The 21,229-nt window shown below is 37.0% G+C and overlaps 1 protein-coding gene and 2 pseudogenes across 2 annotated transcripts; 2 read left to right on the top strand and 1 right to left on the bottom strand.

Annotated features, from left to right (window-relative positions):
- The first annotated feature begins 278 nt into the window (after positions 1 to 278).
- LOC120198207 lies at positions 279 to 3,554 on the top strand (annotated as a pseudogene).
- Positions 3,555 to 5,022: 1,468 nt separating this feature from the next.
- Positions 5,023 to 17,744, top strand: LOC120198593 (serine/threonine-protein kinase CTR1-like). Of its 2 annotated transcripts, XM_039199901.1 has the most exons (15): positions 5,023 to 6,112; positions 6,254 to 6,552; positions 6,641 to 6,785; positions 13,357 to 13,472; positions 13,705 to 13,913; positions 13,998 to 14,396; positions 14,504 to 14,544; positions 15,002 to 15,070; positions 15,449 to 15,549; positions 15,642 to 15,726; positions 15,808 to 15,906; positions 15,992 to 16,060; positions 16,389 to 16,520; positions 16,670 to 16,764; positions 17,516 to 17,744. In XM_039199901.1, exons 1-15 carry the CDS (start codon positions 5,270 to 5,272, stop codon positions 17,625 to 17,627), a joined length of 2,814 nt encoding a protein of 937 aa, XP_039055832.1. In that variant the 5' UTR covers positions 5,023 to 5,269; the 3' UTR covers positions 17,628 to 17,744. The 2 variants fall into 2 exon arrangements, with proteins under 2 accessions (XP_039055832.1, XP_039055833.1); XM_039199902.1 differs by lacking the exons at positions 16,670 to 16,764; positions 17,516 to 17,744 and having other exon boundaries at positions 16,015 to 16,060; positions 16,389 to 16,510.
- Positions 17,745 to 17,790: 46 nt separating this feature from the next.
- LOC120198206 lies at positions 17,791 to 20,852 on the bottom strand (annotated as a pseudogene).
- Positions 20,853 to 21,229: the final 377 nt, after the last annotated feature.

Genomic DNA, 21,229 nt, shown 5'->3' with positions numbered 1-21,229 from the left:
TCTCTACATTCTCCAAGGAAATTTGGAAAGCCAAATTAGAGTGATGTAAAAGGAGGGGGAAAAAGAAAACCTTAAAAGGAAAGTTAATGATTCAGTACATAAATGGAAGACATACATAAATGGTGATAATGAGAGGTGAAATATAATATTAACTCATTCACATGTCTACATTCTCCCTGAAAACATCCTAAACTTTCAAAAACCTAACTTATTGTCACGGGTTTCACAGACTCTTTTACTACGTTTCTACCCATAATTTAAACAATCTTGGGTCTTCACACCCATTATCCATCTTCTTCTTCAGATTTACATTCCCACCGAGCTTGAAAATGTCATCTCTGGGGGTGCAGTTATATGTCCAAGATAAATACGTATATACTCTTTGTTTTAATCCTCTGTTTCAGAATTTTTCTTAAGACAAACTCTTTGTTTAAATGTTCAATCTTTAAGTTTAATTAGATTCCGGCTTGTGATTTTGCAGGTGGTGATGGATAAAGGTACACTGCAGGTGACAATATCAAATCCAGGTGGCATTGTCACCGGTATTCAATATAATGGCATTGACAATTTGCTTGCTGTTGAAAACGTTGAAGCTGATAGAGGGTATTGGGACCTTGTCTGGAATCTAGCAGGAAGCAAAGGAACAAAGGGTAAATTTGACGGTAAATTTGGACACGGATGCTTCAAAGGAAACCAACGATCCGAGTAACAAAGATCTTCTTATGTGGTTATGGAGGATTGAGGCAACAAGTTTAGAGGTTGTAGTGGAGAATGAGAGTCAAGTGGAGTTTTCATTACTCGATCATGGGATCAGTCCGTTGAACATCGACAAGAGGTACCAGCACATCAGACTCGGAGCATACTGTTTCTGAACTATGTTACGTTACAGGGGAGATTGTAGCAAATTGAGTATGTTTTGTTTTTCAGGTTTGTAATGCTTAGTAATTCCTCAGGATTCTACACCTATACGATTTTCGAGCACTTGAGGGAATGGCCTGCTTTCATCCTTGACAGATTCAGGGTTGCATTCAAGCTGAGAAAAGACAAGTATGCATATACATATATATACGTATGTATGTGTTCTATTACCAGTTTTCCTTTATGAATCAAGTTTGAAACCTGTTTAAAATGCACAGGTTTCATTACATGGCAATGGCAGACAACAGACAAAGATACATGCCCCCGCCTGATTACCGTTTACCTTATAGAAGCCAAACCCTGGCATATCCAGAAGCTGTCCTGCTCATTGATCCAGTGGAACCTGAGTTTAGAGACGAGGTTGTTCCAAATTTACGAGTCGAACAGATATGTATGGGATATGAATACTTCAAATTTTTGATCCCCGACTTTGTCTAGGTTGATGACAAGTATCAATACTCATGCGAGAACAACAGGGTCCATGGCTGGATTTGCAATGACTCGCCGGTGGGGTTTTGGCAAATAACACCGAGGGACAAGTTTCGACCTGCCGGACCTCTCAAGCAGAACCTTACCTCACAAGTCGGGCCGACCACCCTTGCTGTAAGCTTGCTATTGCTTTATATCGGTTTGTAAAAATAAGAATATCTTCCATTGAAATTGTGCCACTAAAATGACAATAATGCTTACTTTATTTACAATCTTACGACCAATTGATCAGGTTATGCACAGTTCATCATTCAGGAGAAGATTTGTTGTTGAAATTTGGAACTAATGAGCCTTGGAAGAAAGTCTTTGGCCCCATTTCTATCTACCTTAATTCTTTGTCGGATCCTGAAGATGACCCACTTTCACCCTGGGAAGATGCTAAAGAACAGGTTCCGCTTCAAATACACTCTAGTTTTCTTCTTAAAGGTTTAATCTATGTTACTCGAACTCAGAATCAATGTCGGATATGAACATCCGTTTCAACTCTGTACCCGTATTTCGAGATGTATTATCACGGGTGTCAGATAAGAATACTACAAGAAAAATGAATAAAATTTACTTTGAATTTAGATGAGGATTGAAGTTGAAAGCTGGCCTTATACTTTTCCTGCTTCAGAAAACTTTCCACATTCTGATCAAAGAGGCAATGTCAGTGGTAGACTAGTGAAAGATAGGCAATTCACCTAATCTGGGCTGTTTTATTCAAAGATATATACTTACGAATCATTTAGACTATGAACAATTGAACATACATTTTCTTATTCGCCGTTTGCTACCGGATAAACACTTGGTTTTTGTTTGAATTGATCTTCAGATACGTTTGCAATGAGAACATACCTGCCAATGTTGCCTATGTGGGCTTAGCACTCCCTGGAGATGTTGGATCTTAGCAAAGTGAAGTCAAGGTAGTTTCTGCAATTCGAGACATTTGTTATCCGAATTCCTTTCGACTTTGATTCAAATATTGTCGGATACTGAAATCTGTTTAGTCTAAATCTGAATATCACATGATCAGCATTATCACATATCAGGGCTATCAATTGTGGACCAGAGCTGATGAAGATGGCTATTTCTGCATTAACAATATTCGGACCGGCGACTATAATCTATATGCTTGGGTCCCCGGTTTCATCGGAGATTACAGATATGATGTTATCATCACCCCAACTGCAGGTCTTTTACTTAAGTTTTGCATCTGTTTTTTCCCATTAAAACCTTCTAAGATCTTGTCATGAAGTATATATTTCGTAACATACTGCTGCAGGGTATGATACTTACATGGGTGATCTAGTATATGAGCCTCCGAGAGACGGTCCTACATTGTGGGAAATCGGAATCCCGGACTGAACTGTCACGGAATTTTATGTTCCTGATCCGAGTCCCATGTTCATCAACAAATTATATTTTAATCATCCCGACAGGTTAGCTTCTTTTCCTCCAATTTTACAGCTTCATGTAGGCCGCAGTCAGGTTCGGGTCATTCGGCCTCCTTTGCAGCATAAATAGGTTCATCATTACTTGCAGATTTAGGCAGTATGGCTTATGGGAAAGATATGCAGATTTATATCCTGATGGAGATTTGGTTTACACAGTTGGGGTCAGTGACTATACAAAAGACTGGTTTTTTGCTCTGGTCACAAGGTATTCCCCACTAAAATACGGGTTCTTTCGATCAACATTTCCGAATACCGGAAAATATACCAACCTTTCTTTCGATTTGCAGAAAGGATGACGGTGATACGTATCGAGGAACTACATGGCAGATCAAGTTCAAACTAGACTGTGCCACGAACGAAACCAAAAGGTACAAACTGCGGTTAGCATTGGCTACTGCACATGCTGCTGAGCTTCAGGTAAGGGTCAACGAGGATGCAAACTCTCCTCTATTTTCAAGTGGACAAATCGGCCACAATAGCCAGACACGGCATCCATGGACTTTACCTGCTTTACAATGTCGATATTCCGGGGAATCTACTTCACGAAGGCGATAACATCATATTTTAACTCAACCGAAAAGCACTAGTCCTTTCCAAGGAATCATGTATGATTACATTCGATTAGAGGGCCCTACATCTTTGAAAGGAAACAAGAAACCATATTTTTTTTTTACAGAGATCCATGAAACTGATGTTAGAAAACAGGTTTGAACAAGTTTTAGTCAAGGAAAATGCACTTGGGCTTTCATTCCGGTACATCACAAGTGTGTAGCCAAAAACAAACACTTGCCGGTATCAACACTCCATGGTGCCAAACGATAACCTTTTAAAGAAAAATAAGAGCGTCACTTACTAGATTTTAAAATTGTTACTGGTTATAAAATGTAGTCATGATTTGCTCGGGAGTTAGCCACGCAAACTATATAATATACATGGAATCCATTAAATAAAATAAAAACATCCTATAAGAGTTGATTACTTTTGTTGAAAGCTAGATCTATCGAGAAGCATTCAGTATCGTTTTACAGGCTGACTGGTTATTATGTATCAACAACATATTGATTAAGTTAAATTTAAACGCAGTATACAAATATATGTTTTGGACTAAAAGTATTATTAAATTTATTAAATTTGATATAATTTTTAAAATACGATTGCATATAATAAAATACAAAAATATATTATGAAATATAAAATTAATATATTAATTGTATTTGATTTTTTTATTTATTTTAGTGGTCCTTAAAAATATTCACTATTTTACAAAGTGTAAAATCAAATTTTAAATTCCTATAGTCCCAATAGTTTGGTGAGAAAAATATCATTTTGATACTGAAGATTTTTTTTTCAACTCGATATAAAAAATAAAATATTAACTATATAATATTTAAATATGATTAGTATTATACTTTTAATATGTATAATATCACTTTTAAATTATAATAGTTAATGCAAAGAGTATAAGATATAATATTTTTATTTAACAAATAATAATTCAAATGTCTAGTTTACACTAGTAAAATAATTCCCCCTTTTGTGTTGTTTTTCACATCATCGTTTTAATTATTACATGTTCGTATACATTTTGCAGATTAATGATTATTATATAGGTTTTTAATATATATATATATATATATATATATATATATATATATCGTATTACATTTTAATTTAATCCTTATCAAGAATTGCCGCGACAATCTGATCCTGTTTTAAGTCAAAAGATTTCGGAATTAACAATTTGTATTAGTTTAAACAACTTTGGAATAATCTAGATGAGTCTGTGAACACTATCCCAAAACAGAAAATTAAAATATAAACGTCTTTATTCTGATAAAAATATCCACAAATTGCCAACATCTACTCAAAATTTGAAATACCCAAAATAACAAATTTCAGTATAAATAGTTTACTTATCAAATCTATAGCTGTGGCTATTTTCAATCCCGTAATTGAAACCAATATTCAAGGATATTTTCGTCATTTGAGAAAGCTTGCATGCTCCCCATAGCCCTACTATATATAATATAATATAATCTGTCCAATAAGCTCCCATTTCTCCCCCTACACTGAATTCACTCGCCGCTATCCTACGCCAGAGACCATAGTGCGCAATTCTCCCTCCCACTCTATATTTTAATACTTCTTTCAGTTTCCCACCTATTATTCCATGTATTGCATTCACCCAATTTTTTTTCCTTCTTTCCGCTTGCACTTCCGAATCCAAACAAAATTTATGTTTCTTTTTCATTCGTTTGATCTTTGATGTATCCTTGTTTTCATAGAGGTTGCGTTTGTGGTGATCTTCGGGTTCTTTGATTCTGCAAAATTTGTACGGTGTGAGCAAATACTTCCTGATCGCAGATCAGTTGGAAGAAAAAGGAGAGAGAGAGAGAGATAAGTGATCTGGTGAAGCCCGTGAGAAAATGCCTCACCGAACGACTTACTTCTTCCCGAGGCAATTTCCCGATCCTGGGTTCGATGTATCTTCCAAACAAATGTTGGATGATCACGGGAAAAAGCCCCTCAACCAAACACCAACGAACAATGCTGCTGTTGGTGAAAATGACCTCAACAAATTAATCTCGAGAATTGATGATCCAAAAGAGTTCACGACGTCGCCAGTTGTTGAGTCCAACAAACACGACAACAGCACTCCTCAGACGGATCTTTTCACGGGTGGAAATCTTTACTCCAAAAAGCAACAGATAGCTGCTTTCATCGACTGGTTCATCGGAAGAGAAGCTACTGTTGACCGATCACGTCATGTGAAACCTTCCTCTCGACGTCTCTCTTCAACTACCGATCACGATGAAGACCGCCAGTTGTTATTACCTCCGGAACCAGCTCCGCCGCAGACGCTTTCCCCTCCTCCTCCTCCAGAAACCAACGCCGTGATCAACGATCGTAGCGTTGATCGTCGGGTGTCACTCCAGAGGTTCTCAAGTGGTAGTAGTTATGCAGGGAGTTTGTTTCCTGGTTCAACATTGGATGGCGATGTATCCAGTGAGTTTAAAGGTACATGGACTAAGGATGATCCATCGTCATCCTCGGCGACTGTACCCGTGACAAGGGAAGTCAAGGGACCGGAAGCAGAGGAGGAGAGTAAAGATAACTTAGCGCTCAAGTCAAAGGAGAGCTATTATTTACAACTTACGATGGTTAGAAGGCTTACTTCTCAAGCAAGTCTCCTCGCTGAACCCTTGCTGTTACAAGAGTATTGTGGACCCGGTGTCGCCGATGCAGAAATTGTTTCTTATCGTCTTTGGGTATTTTCTCATCATTTCCACTTGAATATATAGTTTTTTTTAATTATCTTCTAATTAGGCATTCCACATTCAAATCTCCTTTAAGTTTTGAATCATTTCATGATTTTTGCATTAATGTATGGGTTTATATTTAATTTGCAGGTTAGCGGGTGTTTATCATATAGTGATAAGATATCAGACGGTTTTTATAACATTCTTGGGATGAATCCATATTTATGGGTGATGTGTAATGAATTTGAAGAAGGAAGACGCTTACCACCTTTGATGTCTCTTAAAGAGATTGAACCCAGCGACGCCTCTATGGAGATTGTTCTTGTTGATAGACGCCTGGATACGCGCCTCAAAGAGCTTGAAGATAAAGCACAGGAATTATATTGTTGTTCAGACAATCCCCTTCTGTTGGTTGAAAAGCTTGGAAAGCTTGTTGCAATCTATATGGGGTAAGTTATATTGGTTTTTGCTAGTGGTTTATTTCTTTTCACTGATTATTATCTATTTCCATTGGTGCTTGAACTGTTCTAAAATCAGAGGAACCTTTCAAGTGGAGCATGGGGATCTTCACAAACGCTGGAAAGTGGCAAGCAGGAGATTAAGGGATTTTCAGAAGTGTGTTGTGCTACCCATTGGCAGCCTCTCCATGGGACTCTGCAGGCATCGTGCAATCCTCTTTAAGGTATCAAAAGAAATGCCTTTTTTATTTTTGTACTTCTACTAAGGCACAAATTCACTCCACATCAATGACTAACTAAAACACACACACACCAAAATAAAAATGGAGGTGCTTTAGGGATTTCCTTTTGTGATTTACGAAGGATATAATTATATTTATTTTCAAGGAATTTTAATATTGTTTATTTGACGTGTCATGGTAAGGTGTTGAAAATATTAAAATGGTTTTCAAGTTTGGTAACCAACTTTAAAAAAAATGGTTTTCAAAGTTTGGTAAATGTTTCTTTGAAAATAGTTTTCAAAGTTTGGTAAATGTTTCTTTGAAAAATAGTTTTTCAAAGTTTGGTAGATGTTTGTTGAAAAATGATAATGGGATAATCACAATTAATCCCTAGGTTTTAGGGTATTTACAAGATTAAGTCCTTAAGTTTCAACTATAAATACCCTAGCTCATTTAGCTTCAAAACCATTCCAAAAATAATTTCTTTCTCCCAATACTAGAGAGATTTCTTGTGAGTAGTGAGTGTTTTGTAAACACCTGTAAATTTTCTCTCTTAGTAAAAGATCTGCAGCAGTCCGAAGACGTAAGCACAATTGGCTGAACTCCGTTATCAATTTCGAGTATTATTTTTCCGCTTTTATTTTGCATTCTCACTAATCTGGTTATAGGAAAATTACTTGTACTTGGTTTATTTCCCAAAAACTGGTAATCAGAGCTTTTGGGTTGTGAATTTTTGTCAATTTTTTGTGAGGTTACTATTCGGGTTACTATTCACGTGAATAGTGAATTTCGTGAATAGTGAAATTCGGTCGGCGATACGAGTTTGTCGACGGAGGTGTTCTAATATACGGCGGTTCGCAAAAATTGTCAGAAACGATCCAAACGAAGCCAGATTCGAGTGGGAGCGATGGCTGCAGACGAAGGGAAGGTGAAAATTGAAAAGTTCGATGGCGCGGACTTTGGATTTTGAAAGATGCAAATTGAAGATTTTCTATACCATAAAAATCTATATCAACCCCTCTCAAGAAAACAACCAGAGTGCATGAAGAATGAAGACTGGGCTCTTCTCGACAGACAAGTCCTCGGAGTTATCCGACTGACGTTATCCCGCAATGTTGCTTTCAACATAGCAAAAGAAAAGACCACGACGGGTCTTATGACAGCTCTCTCCAGTATGTATGAGAAGCCATCGGCCTCAAACAAAGTTCATTTGATGAAGCGATTATTCAATTTGCGGATGACGGAAGGGGCATCGTTGGCACAACACCTAAATGAACTCAACACAATCACAACCCAGTTGAGTTCAGTGGAAATTGAATTTGATGATGAAGTTCGAGCTTTAATTCTCTTATCATCTTTACCAGACAGTTGGAATGCTACTGTTACAGCAGTCAGCAGTTCTTCGGGAAACAACAAATTAAAATTCGACGATGTTCGGGATCTAGTACTGAGCGAAGAAATTCGACGGAGAGAATCGGGTGAAGCATCAACCTTCTCAGCCTTGCACACGGAGTCCAGAGGGAGAACTTCAGAAAGAAATTCAAATCGTGGCAGATTGAAATCCAGAAGGGGAAAATCAAGAACAGGAAATAAAGATTTTACCTGTTATAATTGCGGCAAGAAGGGCCACTTAAAAAGAGATTGACGAGCACCGAAGAAAAATATCGGCGCACAGGAATCTGCCAACATGACGGAGGAGACAGGTGATGCCATGATTTTAAGCGTCAACAGTCCGATTGAATCATGGATTTTGGATTCAGGGGCATCTTTCCACTCCACTCCACTCCATGCCAAGAAATCATGGAGAACTATGTCAGTGGTGATTTTGGGAAGGTTCATCTTGCTGATGATGAAACCTTGAAGATTGTCGGAAAAGGAGACATCCGACTAAAGCTGCCAAACCAAACCACCTGGAAGCTTTTAGGAGTGAGACATATTCCTGGTCTCAAAAGAAATTTGATTTCTGTAGGACAGCTTGATGGAGAATGATACAGTACAACCTTTTCAGGTTGTGAATGGAAGATTACCAAAGGAGCACTCGTCATTACTCGTGGTAAGAAGACTGGTACTCTCTATGTAACCTCAAATTTAGAGAATATCATTGCAGTAGCAGATGCTGATGGAAAATCAAACCTATGGCACCAAAGGCTTGGCCATATGAGCGAGAAATGGATGAAGACACTTTTGTCAAAGGGGAAGCTGTCGGATCTAAAGAATGTAGATGTTGGACTATGCGAGGATTGCATCTTTGGCAAACAAAAAAAAGTAAGCTTTGCAAAGATCGGTAAGACACCCAAGGTTGAAAAGTTAGAGTTAGTTCATACTGATGTATGGGGACCATCTCCAGTTCCATCTCTTGCAGGCTCATTATATTATGTCACCTTCATCGATGATTTTACAAGGAAGGTATGGGTTTATTTTCTGAAGAAAAAATCAGAAGTCTTTGATACCTTCAGAAAATGGAAGGCCATGGTGGAAAATGAGAGTGGTATGAAAGTCAAGCGGTTGAGGTTTGACAATGGAGGAGAGTACATAAATAGGAGATTCAGAGATTTTTACGCAAACAATGGGATCAAGATGGAGACAACAGTTCCCATGACACCGCAGCAGAATGGCGTAGCAGAGCGCATGAACAGAACTCTGAATGAACGTGTCAGAAGCATGAAGATACATGTCGGATTGCCCAAATTTCTATGGGTTGAAGCTATTAACACTGCAACTTACCTGATCAACCGTGGGCCCTCAGTTCCTTTGGATGGCAGAATACCAGAGGAAGTTTGGAGCAAGAAAGAAATAAACCTTTCACACTTAAGAGTGTTTGGTTGTATTTCTTATGTACACATAGACTCTGCTGAAAGAAGTAAACTTGATGCTAAGTCCAACAAATGTGCCTTTGTTGGTTACGGCGGTGATGAGTTCGGTTACCGGTTTTGGGACTATGAAAATCGGAAGATCATTAGAAACAGAGATGTCATTTTCAATGAGAATGTGATGTACAAAGACAGGTCAACTGTAGAATCAAGCAGCTCCAATACCAAAGTTGAAACAAAGGAATTTACTGAGTTTGAAGAGATTTCTGGAAATGATGTTCAGATCAGTCCTGAAGCAGTTCAAGAAGAACCAGACACACCGGAACTAAGACGCTCCTCCAGAATTCTTAAACCAACCCAACGGTATTCTCCTTCTTTGCACTACTTGTTGCTGACTGACAATGGTGAACCAGAGTGCTATGATGAAGCAATGCAAGTGGAGGATTCAGTCAAGTGGGAGTCTTCCATGAAAGATGAGATAGACTCGCTTTTGTCAAATCAGACGTGGGAATTAGCTGAATTACCACCAGGCAAGAAAGCGCTTCACAACAAGTGGATTTACAGGATCAAAGAAGAGCACGATGGGAGCAAACGCTACAGAGCGAGATTGGTTGTCAAAGGTTTTCAGCAAAAAGAAGGTATTGACTACAATGAAATTTTCTCTCCAGTCGTGAAACTGTCTACAATCAGATTGGTGTTGAAAATTGTAGCTGCAGAGAATTTACATCTTGAGCAGTTAGATGTAAAGACAGCTTTCCTTCATGGTGATTTGGAGGAAGAAATCTATATGAGGCAGTCAGAAGGCTTCATAGAGGCAGACAAGAAAAACTTGATATGCAGGTTGAAGAAGAGCTTGTATGGTTTAAAACAAGCTCCTAGACAGTTGTACAAGAAGTTCGATAGTTTCATGAGTAGCAGTTGTTTTACCAGATGCCAAGCAGATCATTGTTGCTACATCAAGAGGTTCGATAATAGCTTCATTATTTTATTGTTGTACGTTGATGACATGCTCGTTGCAGGCTCAGACATGCAAGAGATTATAAACTTGAAGCAAAAATTGTCAAAGCAGTTTGCTATGAAGGATCTGGGTGTTGCAAAGCAGATTCTTGGGATGAGGATCAAGAGAGACACAAAGTCAGGGACTTTGATATTATCACAGGCTAAGTACATCAACAAAGTACTCTCCAGGTTCAACATGCAAGATGCTAAACCAGTAAGTACACCTTTAGGTGTTCATTTCAGACTCTCCAAAGAACAGTCACCAAAGACGGAGGAAGAACGTGCACACATGGTGAAGGTGCCGTACGCCTCAGCGATTGGAAGTCTGATGTATGTCATGGTTTGTACCAGACCAGATATTGCTCAAGCAGTAGGAGCTGTTAGCAGGTACATGAATAATCCGGGCAAGGTACACTGGGAAGCAGTCAAATGGATACTCAGATATCTGCGGGGTACCACAAACAAAGCACTTTGTTTCAAAGGTGGAGATACGATACTGACAGGCTATGTAGATGCTGACTTAGCCGGAAATGTTAACATCAGAAGGAGCACTACAGGGTATGTCTATACTCTAGGAGGAACCGCAGTAAGTTGGGTTTCTCAACTACAGAAGATAGTTGCTCTCTTCACAACTGAAGCAGAATATGTCGCTGTTATGGAAGCTAGCAAGGAGATGGTTTGGCTCCAAAGTTTCTTGGAAGAGTTAGGCAAGAAACAAGAAAACAATGTCTTGTATTGCGACAGTCAAAGTGCTATACATCTAGCAAAGAATCCGTATTTTCATTCCAAGACAAAGCACATACAATTGCGATATCATTTTATCCGGTCTCTTCTGGAAGATGAGATTTTGAAACTTGAAAAGATCAGTGGAGCTCAAAATCCGGCAGATATGTTGACAAAGACGGTGACTACAGACAAATTGAAGTTGTGTTCAACTTCAGTTGGCATGCTAGAGTAACAAGACTAGAAAAGCTGTTGCATTGATCGAGGTGTGAAGATAGATTAAAATCAGTCTTCAAGTGGGAGATTGTTGAAAGTATTAAAATGGTTTTCAAGTTTGGTAACCAACTTTGAAAAAATGGTTTTCAAAGTTTGGTAAATGTTTCTTTGAAAATGGTTTTCAAAGTTTGGTAAATGTTTCTTTGAAAAATAGTTTTTCAAAGTTTGGTAGATGTTTGTTGAAAAATGATAATGGGATAATCACAATTAATCCCTAGGTTTTAGGGTATTTACAAGATTAAGTCCTTAAGTTGCAACTATAAATACCCTAGCTCATTTAGCTTCAAAACCATCCCAAAAATCATTTCTTTCTCCTAATACTAGAGAGTTTTCTGGTGAGTAGTGAGTGTTTTGTAAACACCTGTAAATTTTCTCTCTTAGTAAAAGATCTGCAGCAGTCCGGAGACGTAAGCACAATTGGCTGAACTTCGTTATCAATTTCGAGTATTATTTTTCCGTTTTTATTTTGCATTCTCACTAATCTGGTTATAGAGAAATTACTTGTACTTGGTTTATTTCCCAACATAAGGGTCATTGACTATGTATAGACTGAGTGCATCAAATACAAACCCTACTTTTATTTTTATAAATTACAAAGAACGTTTTTTGTTGATCAAACCATTGTTGCTTCAAAATCAAACCATTGTTTTGCAAAGGTACTTAGTATACTTTGAGTCAGTGGTTGGATACTCGCTTGGGTTATGCTTCCAGTGTCATGTGGCTTTGAATAACAATTGAAAAGTATTCCTTGTTTTAGTGTTGGCAATGGCTTCTTTGTAGGTTCACCTTATAAATTTTGTCAAAAGAAAGTTTAATTTAAGTAGTAGGTTGAACGGAGCTAGTATAATGAGCTGAAATGGAAGATTAGCTATTGTTGCTTAGTCTGTGTTGGGATGTTAAACAGTTGGCACGCAGTTTACCTTTGGGAAGTTTGGAAAAGAGGGTTGGGTATTTTTCTTTGAGAACCTTGGTTTTTGAAAGGGCTTTTATATATATCTACAGTTTCATTTATCCAGTGTAGTTAGTGTACAAACCCAACCCGGGTCTTGATAAAAATGGCTTCAACCTATTCTCTATAGCGCTTTGCCGCAGGAGGCATCACATGAATTATAATTTGAATGATTTACTAAGCTATGCATATAACAGTTACATACAATTTAGATAAGATTATTACTATATTATTTTAAATGCTTTGTTATATAAGTTTCCGTAGCAATGGCCATGATGTCCTGAAGTACAATAATTTTTTAAAGCATATATGAATGTCTTAACAGGGAGCATCAGTATTGCCACTAAATTAAAAATTAAAAGCATCAGTGACTCCCAGAATTATATAGCAGTCAATTATGAGTATTCTCTATTCCATGATCATTCAATGAGGTATTTGTAGCCTGCTATGGTGAATTGACAAGGTTTCGTGAACCTTTTAGTTCTCAAGGGATTTTCCAATGAGAATCAGGCCAATTTCCTTCTTGCTTAGTCACATGGTTTCACCTTTTTTAATGGATTTGCCTTCTAAAACCATGTGCCATATGATGAATTTATGCAGCATAAATTTGTTTATTTATGGCTTTATGCTGCTAGATCAGGATATCAGATGAAGGATGAGTGTTTTGACTGTAGTTTTCTATGTATATGTTGATGTGTAAAATGTATTTGTTCACTAAGGGCCTGATCACCCTTCTAATGTTGATGTAATATTTAATGATGTTGCAGAAATGTTTCTTTTGGCAGTCTTTAACAAATGTGATATACTGTATATGCAGACATTAGCCGACTATATAGGTTTGCCATGTAGGATTGCTCGAGGATGCAATTATTGTGCAGCGGATCACCGTTCTTCATGCCTTGTCAAAATTGAAGATGACCGGCAGTCAACAAGGTAAGATACTTAACTTTTAGAATGTTGGGAGTTAAGAAAATAAGGAATAAGTTTATGTTGTCTCGAAAAAACTTCCATTAAGAAATTAGTTATTCTTTGACCTAGTTTGTTTTATGTTTTCTTAGTAATCTAAATCTTTTAGACTTGATACCATCACAGTCCTGTCTTCAAATTTTTCTCTTTTTTTTTCTTTTTCTTTTGTTGCTCAGAGACGAATACATTTTTAAAACAGGGAATATGTTGTTGATCTAGTTGGGGAGCCTGGAAATATCCATGGTCCAGATTCCTCTATCAATGGAGAATTTCTTTCATCATTGCCTTCACCATTTCGAATTTCTCATCTAAAAGAATTCCAACTACCTTGCTTGGATAATGCATCATATGGTCAGATTATAGATTCAAAGCATCCAAGTTATCTTTCTGAGAATCCTCCACATTCTGGTACGTGAAGTTTGGACACAAATTCAGCAAAATAAACCAAACTTTTCAAAACCAAATTACACAGTGGTGATCAATCTCCTGCAGTTGTTCAACAATTGAAGGACAATGATTTGCTTGAAAGTCAAAAGAAACAAGTTGATCAAGACTGTTTTGGAAAGGAATCATCTTTGATGCCTTCTGAAACAGCTTCTGGAGCAACAATACATGAACATTCTGGACTCCATGGAGAAAAAGTTGCCATAGAACAAACCCTTCGAAAAGAGATTGTTGTATCTGGAAGCTCAGTGGTAAATGGTGTGAAGCAATCAAAAATCAACTTGCCTAGTCAGTCAGATTTGGAGGAGTCAGGGGCTGAACTTGATAATCAAGGAAGATTCTCTGCTGTATCCACCTCAAGTTATCTAGATCTTGAACCTTCTCTTGCAATGGATTGGCTTGAGATATCATGGGATGAATTGCATATTAAGGAACATGTTGGTGCTGGTAATTTTTCTTCTTCTTGATTAATATAATTTTCCTCATCTTTGATTTAAGCATTTGGCTCCTCGGTGAAGCTGGTACTAACTGCTGCTTCAAATCCCATTTTGCAGGCTCGTTTGGAACGGTACATCGTGCTGTGTGGCATGGATCGGTTAGTATTTATTTATTGCAATTAAATATCATTTATGTCCTAATTTCATGATGATTCTGATATTCATCTTTCTTTTTAACTAATGAGTTCGGTGTAAATTGCAGTACTCTTATGCATTATTTGCCATCATTTTCCAATTAAGCTTGTTGAATATTTGATCTCTTTTATTTTTCTAAGGTCTAATAAAGTGTGTAAATTTCTTTCTAGTACTCAGATTTAAACCTGACCTAAAGGACTTTGTTCATTCAAGATCATAAATCTTGTTAAATTAAAGACTGAGAGTATTGTCTTCAACTGATAGAGTAACACATGATTTTAAGGTACCATGAAGGATTAGTTTATATATCATGCTCACGTGTTGATTTTCTTTCATGATAGACCTTATATCTTTGAGATTTTTGTCTTTTGACAAAATGTTTAATCGCCTTAAGCAATAGCAATTGCTGTTCTAATGCAGGATGTTGCAATCAAGGTCTTCACTGATGAAGATTTTCATGATAATCAGTTGGAGGAGTTTTTGAGAGAGGTTTGTAATGGATAAAAAATGTTATTTTGCATATTGTGTTATAATTTCATGTTTATTTTCGCTGGTTTTACTTTCCCAATGTATCCATGTTCGATAATGGTTCCACTTTCCCAATGCATCCTTGTTCGAATATGCATAGGGCATGAGTACCAAATACAAGGATTTCAAGAAACATGAAGAGTTGGAAATATATTTATGGTCAAAAGCATACCTCTGGTTGTAAATATCTTGTGCTTGAAGAACTCTTACCTTGTGGTACATTTTTTGAGGGAGCATATGAAACATTGTCGTCATGTAATTATTACGTTTCTATCTTTGAGTGAGAATATATTGGCATCCGGTACAACTATAGCTTATATTATGATGCATTTTCTTAAGGTTGCTATAATGAAACGTGTTCGACATCCAAATGTGGTCCTTTTCATGGGTGCTGTTCTAAAGCGGCCTCATCTGTCAATTGTGACAGAGTATCTGCCAAGGTAAATCAACTAATTTCACTTCGATAATGAACTAAACTTTTTTTTCTTCTGAAATAATATGCATCTCTAAGACCTGGATTTTTGGCAAATAGGGGCAGTTTATACCGGATAATTCACAGGCCTGCTGCAGGGGAAACACTCGACCTGAGGAGGCGATTACGCATGGCATTGGATGTGGTTCGTACTATTTACTTACTGATTTGATCTACTAATTCTGCTTCCTTTCGGCACACATTTATGTTTTCATACTGAAAACAGGCCAAGGGAATCAACTACCTTCATTGCCTCACTCCTCCAATAGTACACTGGGACCTTAAATCACCCAATCTCTTGGTTGATAAGAACTGGACGGTAAAAGTATGATAAAAGGGTTTTTCATCACAAGGAATTCTGTCTTTGTTGTTTTAAACGCATAGCTTCATCTTCTGATTTCATTATGTAGGTCTGTGATTTCGGATTGTCCAGGTTCAAAGCCGACACTTTTGTATCATCAAAACCTGTTGCGGGAACTGTAAGTACCGCGTAACTGCCTTTTAACAAAGACAATCAGATGCACACACGAGCAGTAGAATGTCTGCAAGACCAATAGGTGTTCGTTGAGCTTGGTTCTAGAGCTAATTGTTTCAAATAACTTTATTATTTGATTTGACATGACTTTATTCACCAACTGTTTCCAAATGCTATCTGGTTTATGTCAAAACATGACATAAGAATCTGTTTTGGAACACTAAGAATCATATTGACCATCATAAACCTTTCCTTGTCAAGTTTACTATGATTTTATTAAGAGTTGGATATTTCCATCAATCAGCATGCAAATTGTCTTGTTTTATTTTCAGCCTGAATGGATGGCTCCGGAAGTCCTTCGTGGAGAGCCTTCCAATGAGAAATCCGATGTTTACAGTTTCGGAGTAATCCTGTGGGAGCTTGTGACAATGCAACAACCATGGAGTGGACTCAGTCCTGCCCAGGTGGGGTTTCCATTTTCCATTATGGGTTTTCTTTTCTTGCCTTATACAATCATAAACGTCACTGTTATTGTTTTTAAAGAGTTGTGCAAATAAAATGCAACGAAAGAGCATTTCCTTGCTGTAAACTTGATTCTCCCCTTTCTTTATAGGTGGTTGGTGCTGTAGCTTTCCAGAACAGGAGGCTGGCCATTCCTCCTACTATCTCCCCAAAGTTGGCTTCTCTCATGTATTCTTGTTGGGTTGAGTGAGTACTTTTATTTCTTCACTGCACTTCCATTTATATGACAACTTGCTTAAACATTCTGTAAATGCCTAGACCTACCTTTTGCAAGCGAGCATTCCCCTTTAAAAACAATGACAGGAAGGGGTTATTTGTGGGTGTGTTTGGGTAGGTGGTGTACAGCCACCTTGCTTTAGATGTTTCCTTGACAGGTTACCATAGTCATTTGGGAAAAGAAAAAACTAAAAAGAGGGTAAATTACACCGCGTCACTGTATTATGAGTAAATTTGCAACTGAGTAATCATATCACTATATTTATCGATTATAACAATCAGGTCACTTTCATTTAAGCATGTAACAATCTGATTGTTACAATCAATAAATAGATTGATTTGATTATGATCTTTTGAAATACAATGATCCAATTATAAACTTACTCATGGTACAATGACTTATGGTGTCATTTAAATGAAAACTGAGAAGTGGTAAGAAATCTGTCAATTTGGGATTAATTTGGGGTTTGCGACTAGTGAAATTTGGACAAACGTATAATCTAAACCCTACAAACCTAGATAATATTTTGTTGTCAATATAAGTGCACTATAGTGACGGATAGTTGCGACTTGCGTCACTAGAGGTTCTAAGGGTGCTAAATATGACGACAAGAGGTTTTTGTCAGTAAAGGCTCTAATATGTGTTATGAAGTGATTCACGGGCATCTCATATTATTCTTCCACGTTGCATTTTTCTAACTACGGATGCCTACATTTGCAGCGATCCTGCTCAACGGCCATCTTTTGCTAACATTGTAGAAGCACTAAGGAAGTTGCTAAAGTCGCCGTTGCAGTCGATACAGATGGGACGCATGAGAGTGGCCCTCGCATGAGAGTGGCCCTATTTGATCCTACACAACCGTAGGTGCTATCTTAACCCGGTTGGAAGATGGTTAATCCCATTAAAAATTGAGCTCTGTAACAATTTTCCAAAAAAGTGTGTATATATAGCGAAGTTAGAAAAGATGTCTCCAATAATGTGAACTTACCAAGAAATCAAATTGAAAACTTTTGCAATAGTTCAACATCCAGTTGCTTAAGCGACGGCATAACCTTGGTCAGAAACGACTTAAATTTCTCATCAGCAATTGCATTCCCCATGATATCTAATTGCTTCAACTCTTTAAAAACGAAAAATGCCTCCCATTGGTTAATTAGAGCAGCATCACCGATCACGGTTTCTTCGTTGTTCAATTCGTTTCCAATTGAACGAGACAAAGGAGAAGAGGACAAGTAACTTGTTCTGTCATTAGAATGTTTGCCGATCTGATTGTATGATATATCCAATACTCTTAACGACTTCAGCATAGTTTACAAATACGAATTCAAGGGTTTTTTCTTTTGTAATTTTAAGCATAAAAGGGGATGAAGAAGAGTAGGGTAAGGGACTGTGAAGACATGAATATATAAGAAACACCAATGGTTACGAGAAGATCAAGGAAATGATTGAACAATATCCAACTCGACAAACAATATTTTGAACATTATTGTCAATACCATACCTTCAATTGAATGAAGTTCATTGTGGCTGAGATCTAGTACTTGGACCCACAATAATTTCTCGAAAGCTCCTATTCGTGATAGCGATAAATTATTCAACCGGAGACAGATAGGACTGTAAATAATTGATGAAAGTGATTCCATAAACTGATAGCAATGTTTCAGCAAAGACTCCCGCTTAGAAGTCACCTACAGAATAGATAGACAAAAGGCGTGCTGTTAGCCTCCATGTAAATCTAACAAACTTATACCAAAAGTTACAGCAAGAGTGGGAAAATACATCTTATCATAACTACGGAAGGACCGACATTAGCAGAAATTTTCTAATACCTAAGTTTAGCCATCTGGAGAAGTTTTTCTCAAGAAACTACAAATCAAATATACATATATTTAACAGTTCCTCGGGATTATTTTTCCAGATGAAATAACCTTACAGGTAAAACAAATATAATCAAAGTTGTATAGAACATCTGGCTACTTATACAAGGCCTTAGAAATAATAATACTCCGAAACTAAAAACTTAAATGCTGATGCTTTTGGTGACAAAATTACAGAGAAATAATGTACCCACCTGCTGTAGTAAAACTAAACTATGTTCATCCTTGTAGTTGTCGAAACGTTTTCTTTAATAAATTTAATTAAGTGTGGTTTAAAGTCTCGTGTCGATTAATTTGGTGTATCTTTTTTAAAATTACATAAACGGTTCGAGGAGTCTCCACCGATATTTGATTAGGGTGTGATTGACACCCAAAACTGTTGTCATTTTAATAAAAATAATAATTTTAATTTTATTAAAACAACGTTTATAGGTCTATATTCCAAAGAATTAAGTTCATGAGTCGATTATGCATGGGGAATGGTTAGCACCCCCACAGCGCCTTAAATCGGTATCTAGTCGATTAACTAATTGTCTTTGCAATGGAATTTACAAGTTCGAGTTTAATTCAATTTGAGATCCCTTAAATAACACCCTTGAATTTTAGGACGAAAAACGAAAATATTTAATTATTTTCTATCGAGAAGAAAAGACCTCTCATTCCTTAAAGCAATTAGTTCTTACTCCAATCGAAATAAAGAAATATTACTATTTCATTCTAAAATTCATTATTAATTCAAATGCATGAATGATGATAAAATAAAATAAAACAAATTAAATTAAAAATTACCAATCCTTTTAGAAAGAAGTAGGATGTTCGATTATTTAAAGACGTCGAGATCGGATCTTTTATAAGTTCTAACAATCTTTTCTCGACGAATTTAAATTGACGAATATTTCTTTTTCTCTCATTCTCAAATTTTAGGCCTGCTCAGATTTCTAGGGTTTCACTTGATAGGATACACTTTCATTTTAAAATTATTGGAAGTAACTACATTAGTTTGGTAATGTGATCAATCCAACGTCATCAAATCACTATACAATTCAAGGACTTCGGAATGAACCGGTTTGTTAGCATGTGAATATGATATTGCATCACGAGCCATCAACAATCTTGAAAGTGTAAGCTTTCCGATTTTACTAAAAAACAGGACAAAGAAAAATGAGGAGTCGTATTAACAATGTTTACTTCCTAAGAAGTTCAATAAGGTACTTATTAAATTAAATAGGTTTACCAGTCCGTCAATGATAATAATTCACGGAAGCAGTCGATCTCTTTGGTTAAAGCCTCTGCCTGCCAATTTGATGCAGTCGGTTCATGATCAGTCCTAATATTTAGTTGATCAAAGGAGAAAGTAGGGCTTGCTTCCTCAGATTGTGTTCCATACACCTTGAAATTATCTTCTCTCCATAAAATACTTTCTGAAACGGAACCTTGAGGGGAATCTCTTTGTGTAGGTTGTGCATGTACTTTAAATGAAAATACTGAAGGACAGCTATATTGAGGCCCTCTTTTTGAAGTGATTCCCTCAGAATGCCCAACACAAACTTTAACCGAAGAATGAAGCTCTGAACTCGGAAATTTTAAATGTGCAACCCAAACTTGTGCGGTCTGTGAGTGGCTCAGTGAAAGTGGTTTCCAAACAATATCTTCACTTTTATTAAACCCGTATTCAAAAACAACAGTAGATGAGCTTACACCCGCAACATGTTGATTAAAATAAAGAACAATTGGAAATGACCCTGAATCAGAGCGCAAAGTTGTGAATGGAGAAAAATTAGAACTGTTATGGCACCCATTTCCCAGTAAAAGAACATCAGAACCATGAGGAGGCCAAGAAGAAACAAGGAGAGAAGAGTCAGTTGTAACAGTCTGATCTAGAAGCCAGAGATGATAAAACCATCCACTTTGATCATCAGGGTCGGTAAATATAGCTTGGTGTATAAACTCGTACTCCTCTGGCAAGACGTTCTCTTTGGAGACAAAATTAATATAAAACAAATCAGAGAAAATGTTAAAGAAGATTATTAGAAAAAAAAAACCTAAAAATAAAATAAAAGGGTACATTTTATCGCGGTGATAAGAGAAGAATTGAGTTTGGAGATCGCGAAGCTCTGGGCTTTCGCAGCAGAAGTTGCTTCGTCTTCCGGGTTGATTGCTTTGCGAGAACGACCATGCATTCTTCTTTGGCTTTCCTCTGTGTGTTGCCTACGGCAAAATTGCTCTGTTCCTCTTTTCTCTTTTCTTTTGAAATGATATTTTGAACCTAATGCTATTTTGGTATCTAAATGTGTTTTTACTTCAATTTAGTCCCAATATTATAATCCTTTTTTATACTTTTTGAAGAATTTGTCTCATTTTAAATTATATATACTGTACGAAGTTGTACATTCCTAGATCCTAGTGCACCACGTAACTTTTTTGTGACGGAAATTTACAGTTCCTAAAGAAAGCCGTGCGATACAGGAGAAGGAAGAGAGAAAAATCTGAGAATTTGTGAGTGATTCGGCAGCTTGGATCTGCTTTTGCTCACAGGATTTTCAGTTTCAGCTTGGAT

The sequence above is a fragment of the Hibiscus syriacus genome, unplaced genomic scaffold (assembly GCF_006381635.1).
Source record: "Hibiscus syriacus cultivar Baekdansim isolate YM2019G1 unplaced genomic scaffold, ASM638163v2 tig00117056_pilon, whole genome shotgun sequence".
Lineage (NCBI taxonomy): Eukaryota > Viridiplantae > Streptophyta > Magnoliopsida > Malvales > Malvaceae > Hibiscus > Hibiscus syriacus.
This window is presented reverse-complemented; position numbering and strand designations above follow the sequence as displayed.

Coding starts and splice junctions, on each gene's coding strand:
- LOC120198593 (XM_039199901.1), top strand. CDS start 5,270: ATGCCTCACCGAACGACTTACTTCTTCCCGAGGCAATTTCCCGATCCT. Junction 6,113..6,253: donor TTGTTTCTTATCGTCTTTGG/GTATTTTCTCAT, acceptor TTTAATTTGCAG/GTTAGCGGGTGTTTATCATA. Junction 14,397..14,503: donor TAAGGAACATGTTGGTGCTG/GTAATTTTTCTT, acceptor CCCATTTTGCAG/GCTCGTTTGGAACGGTACAT.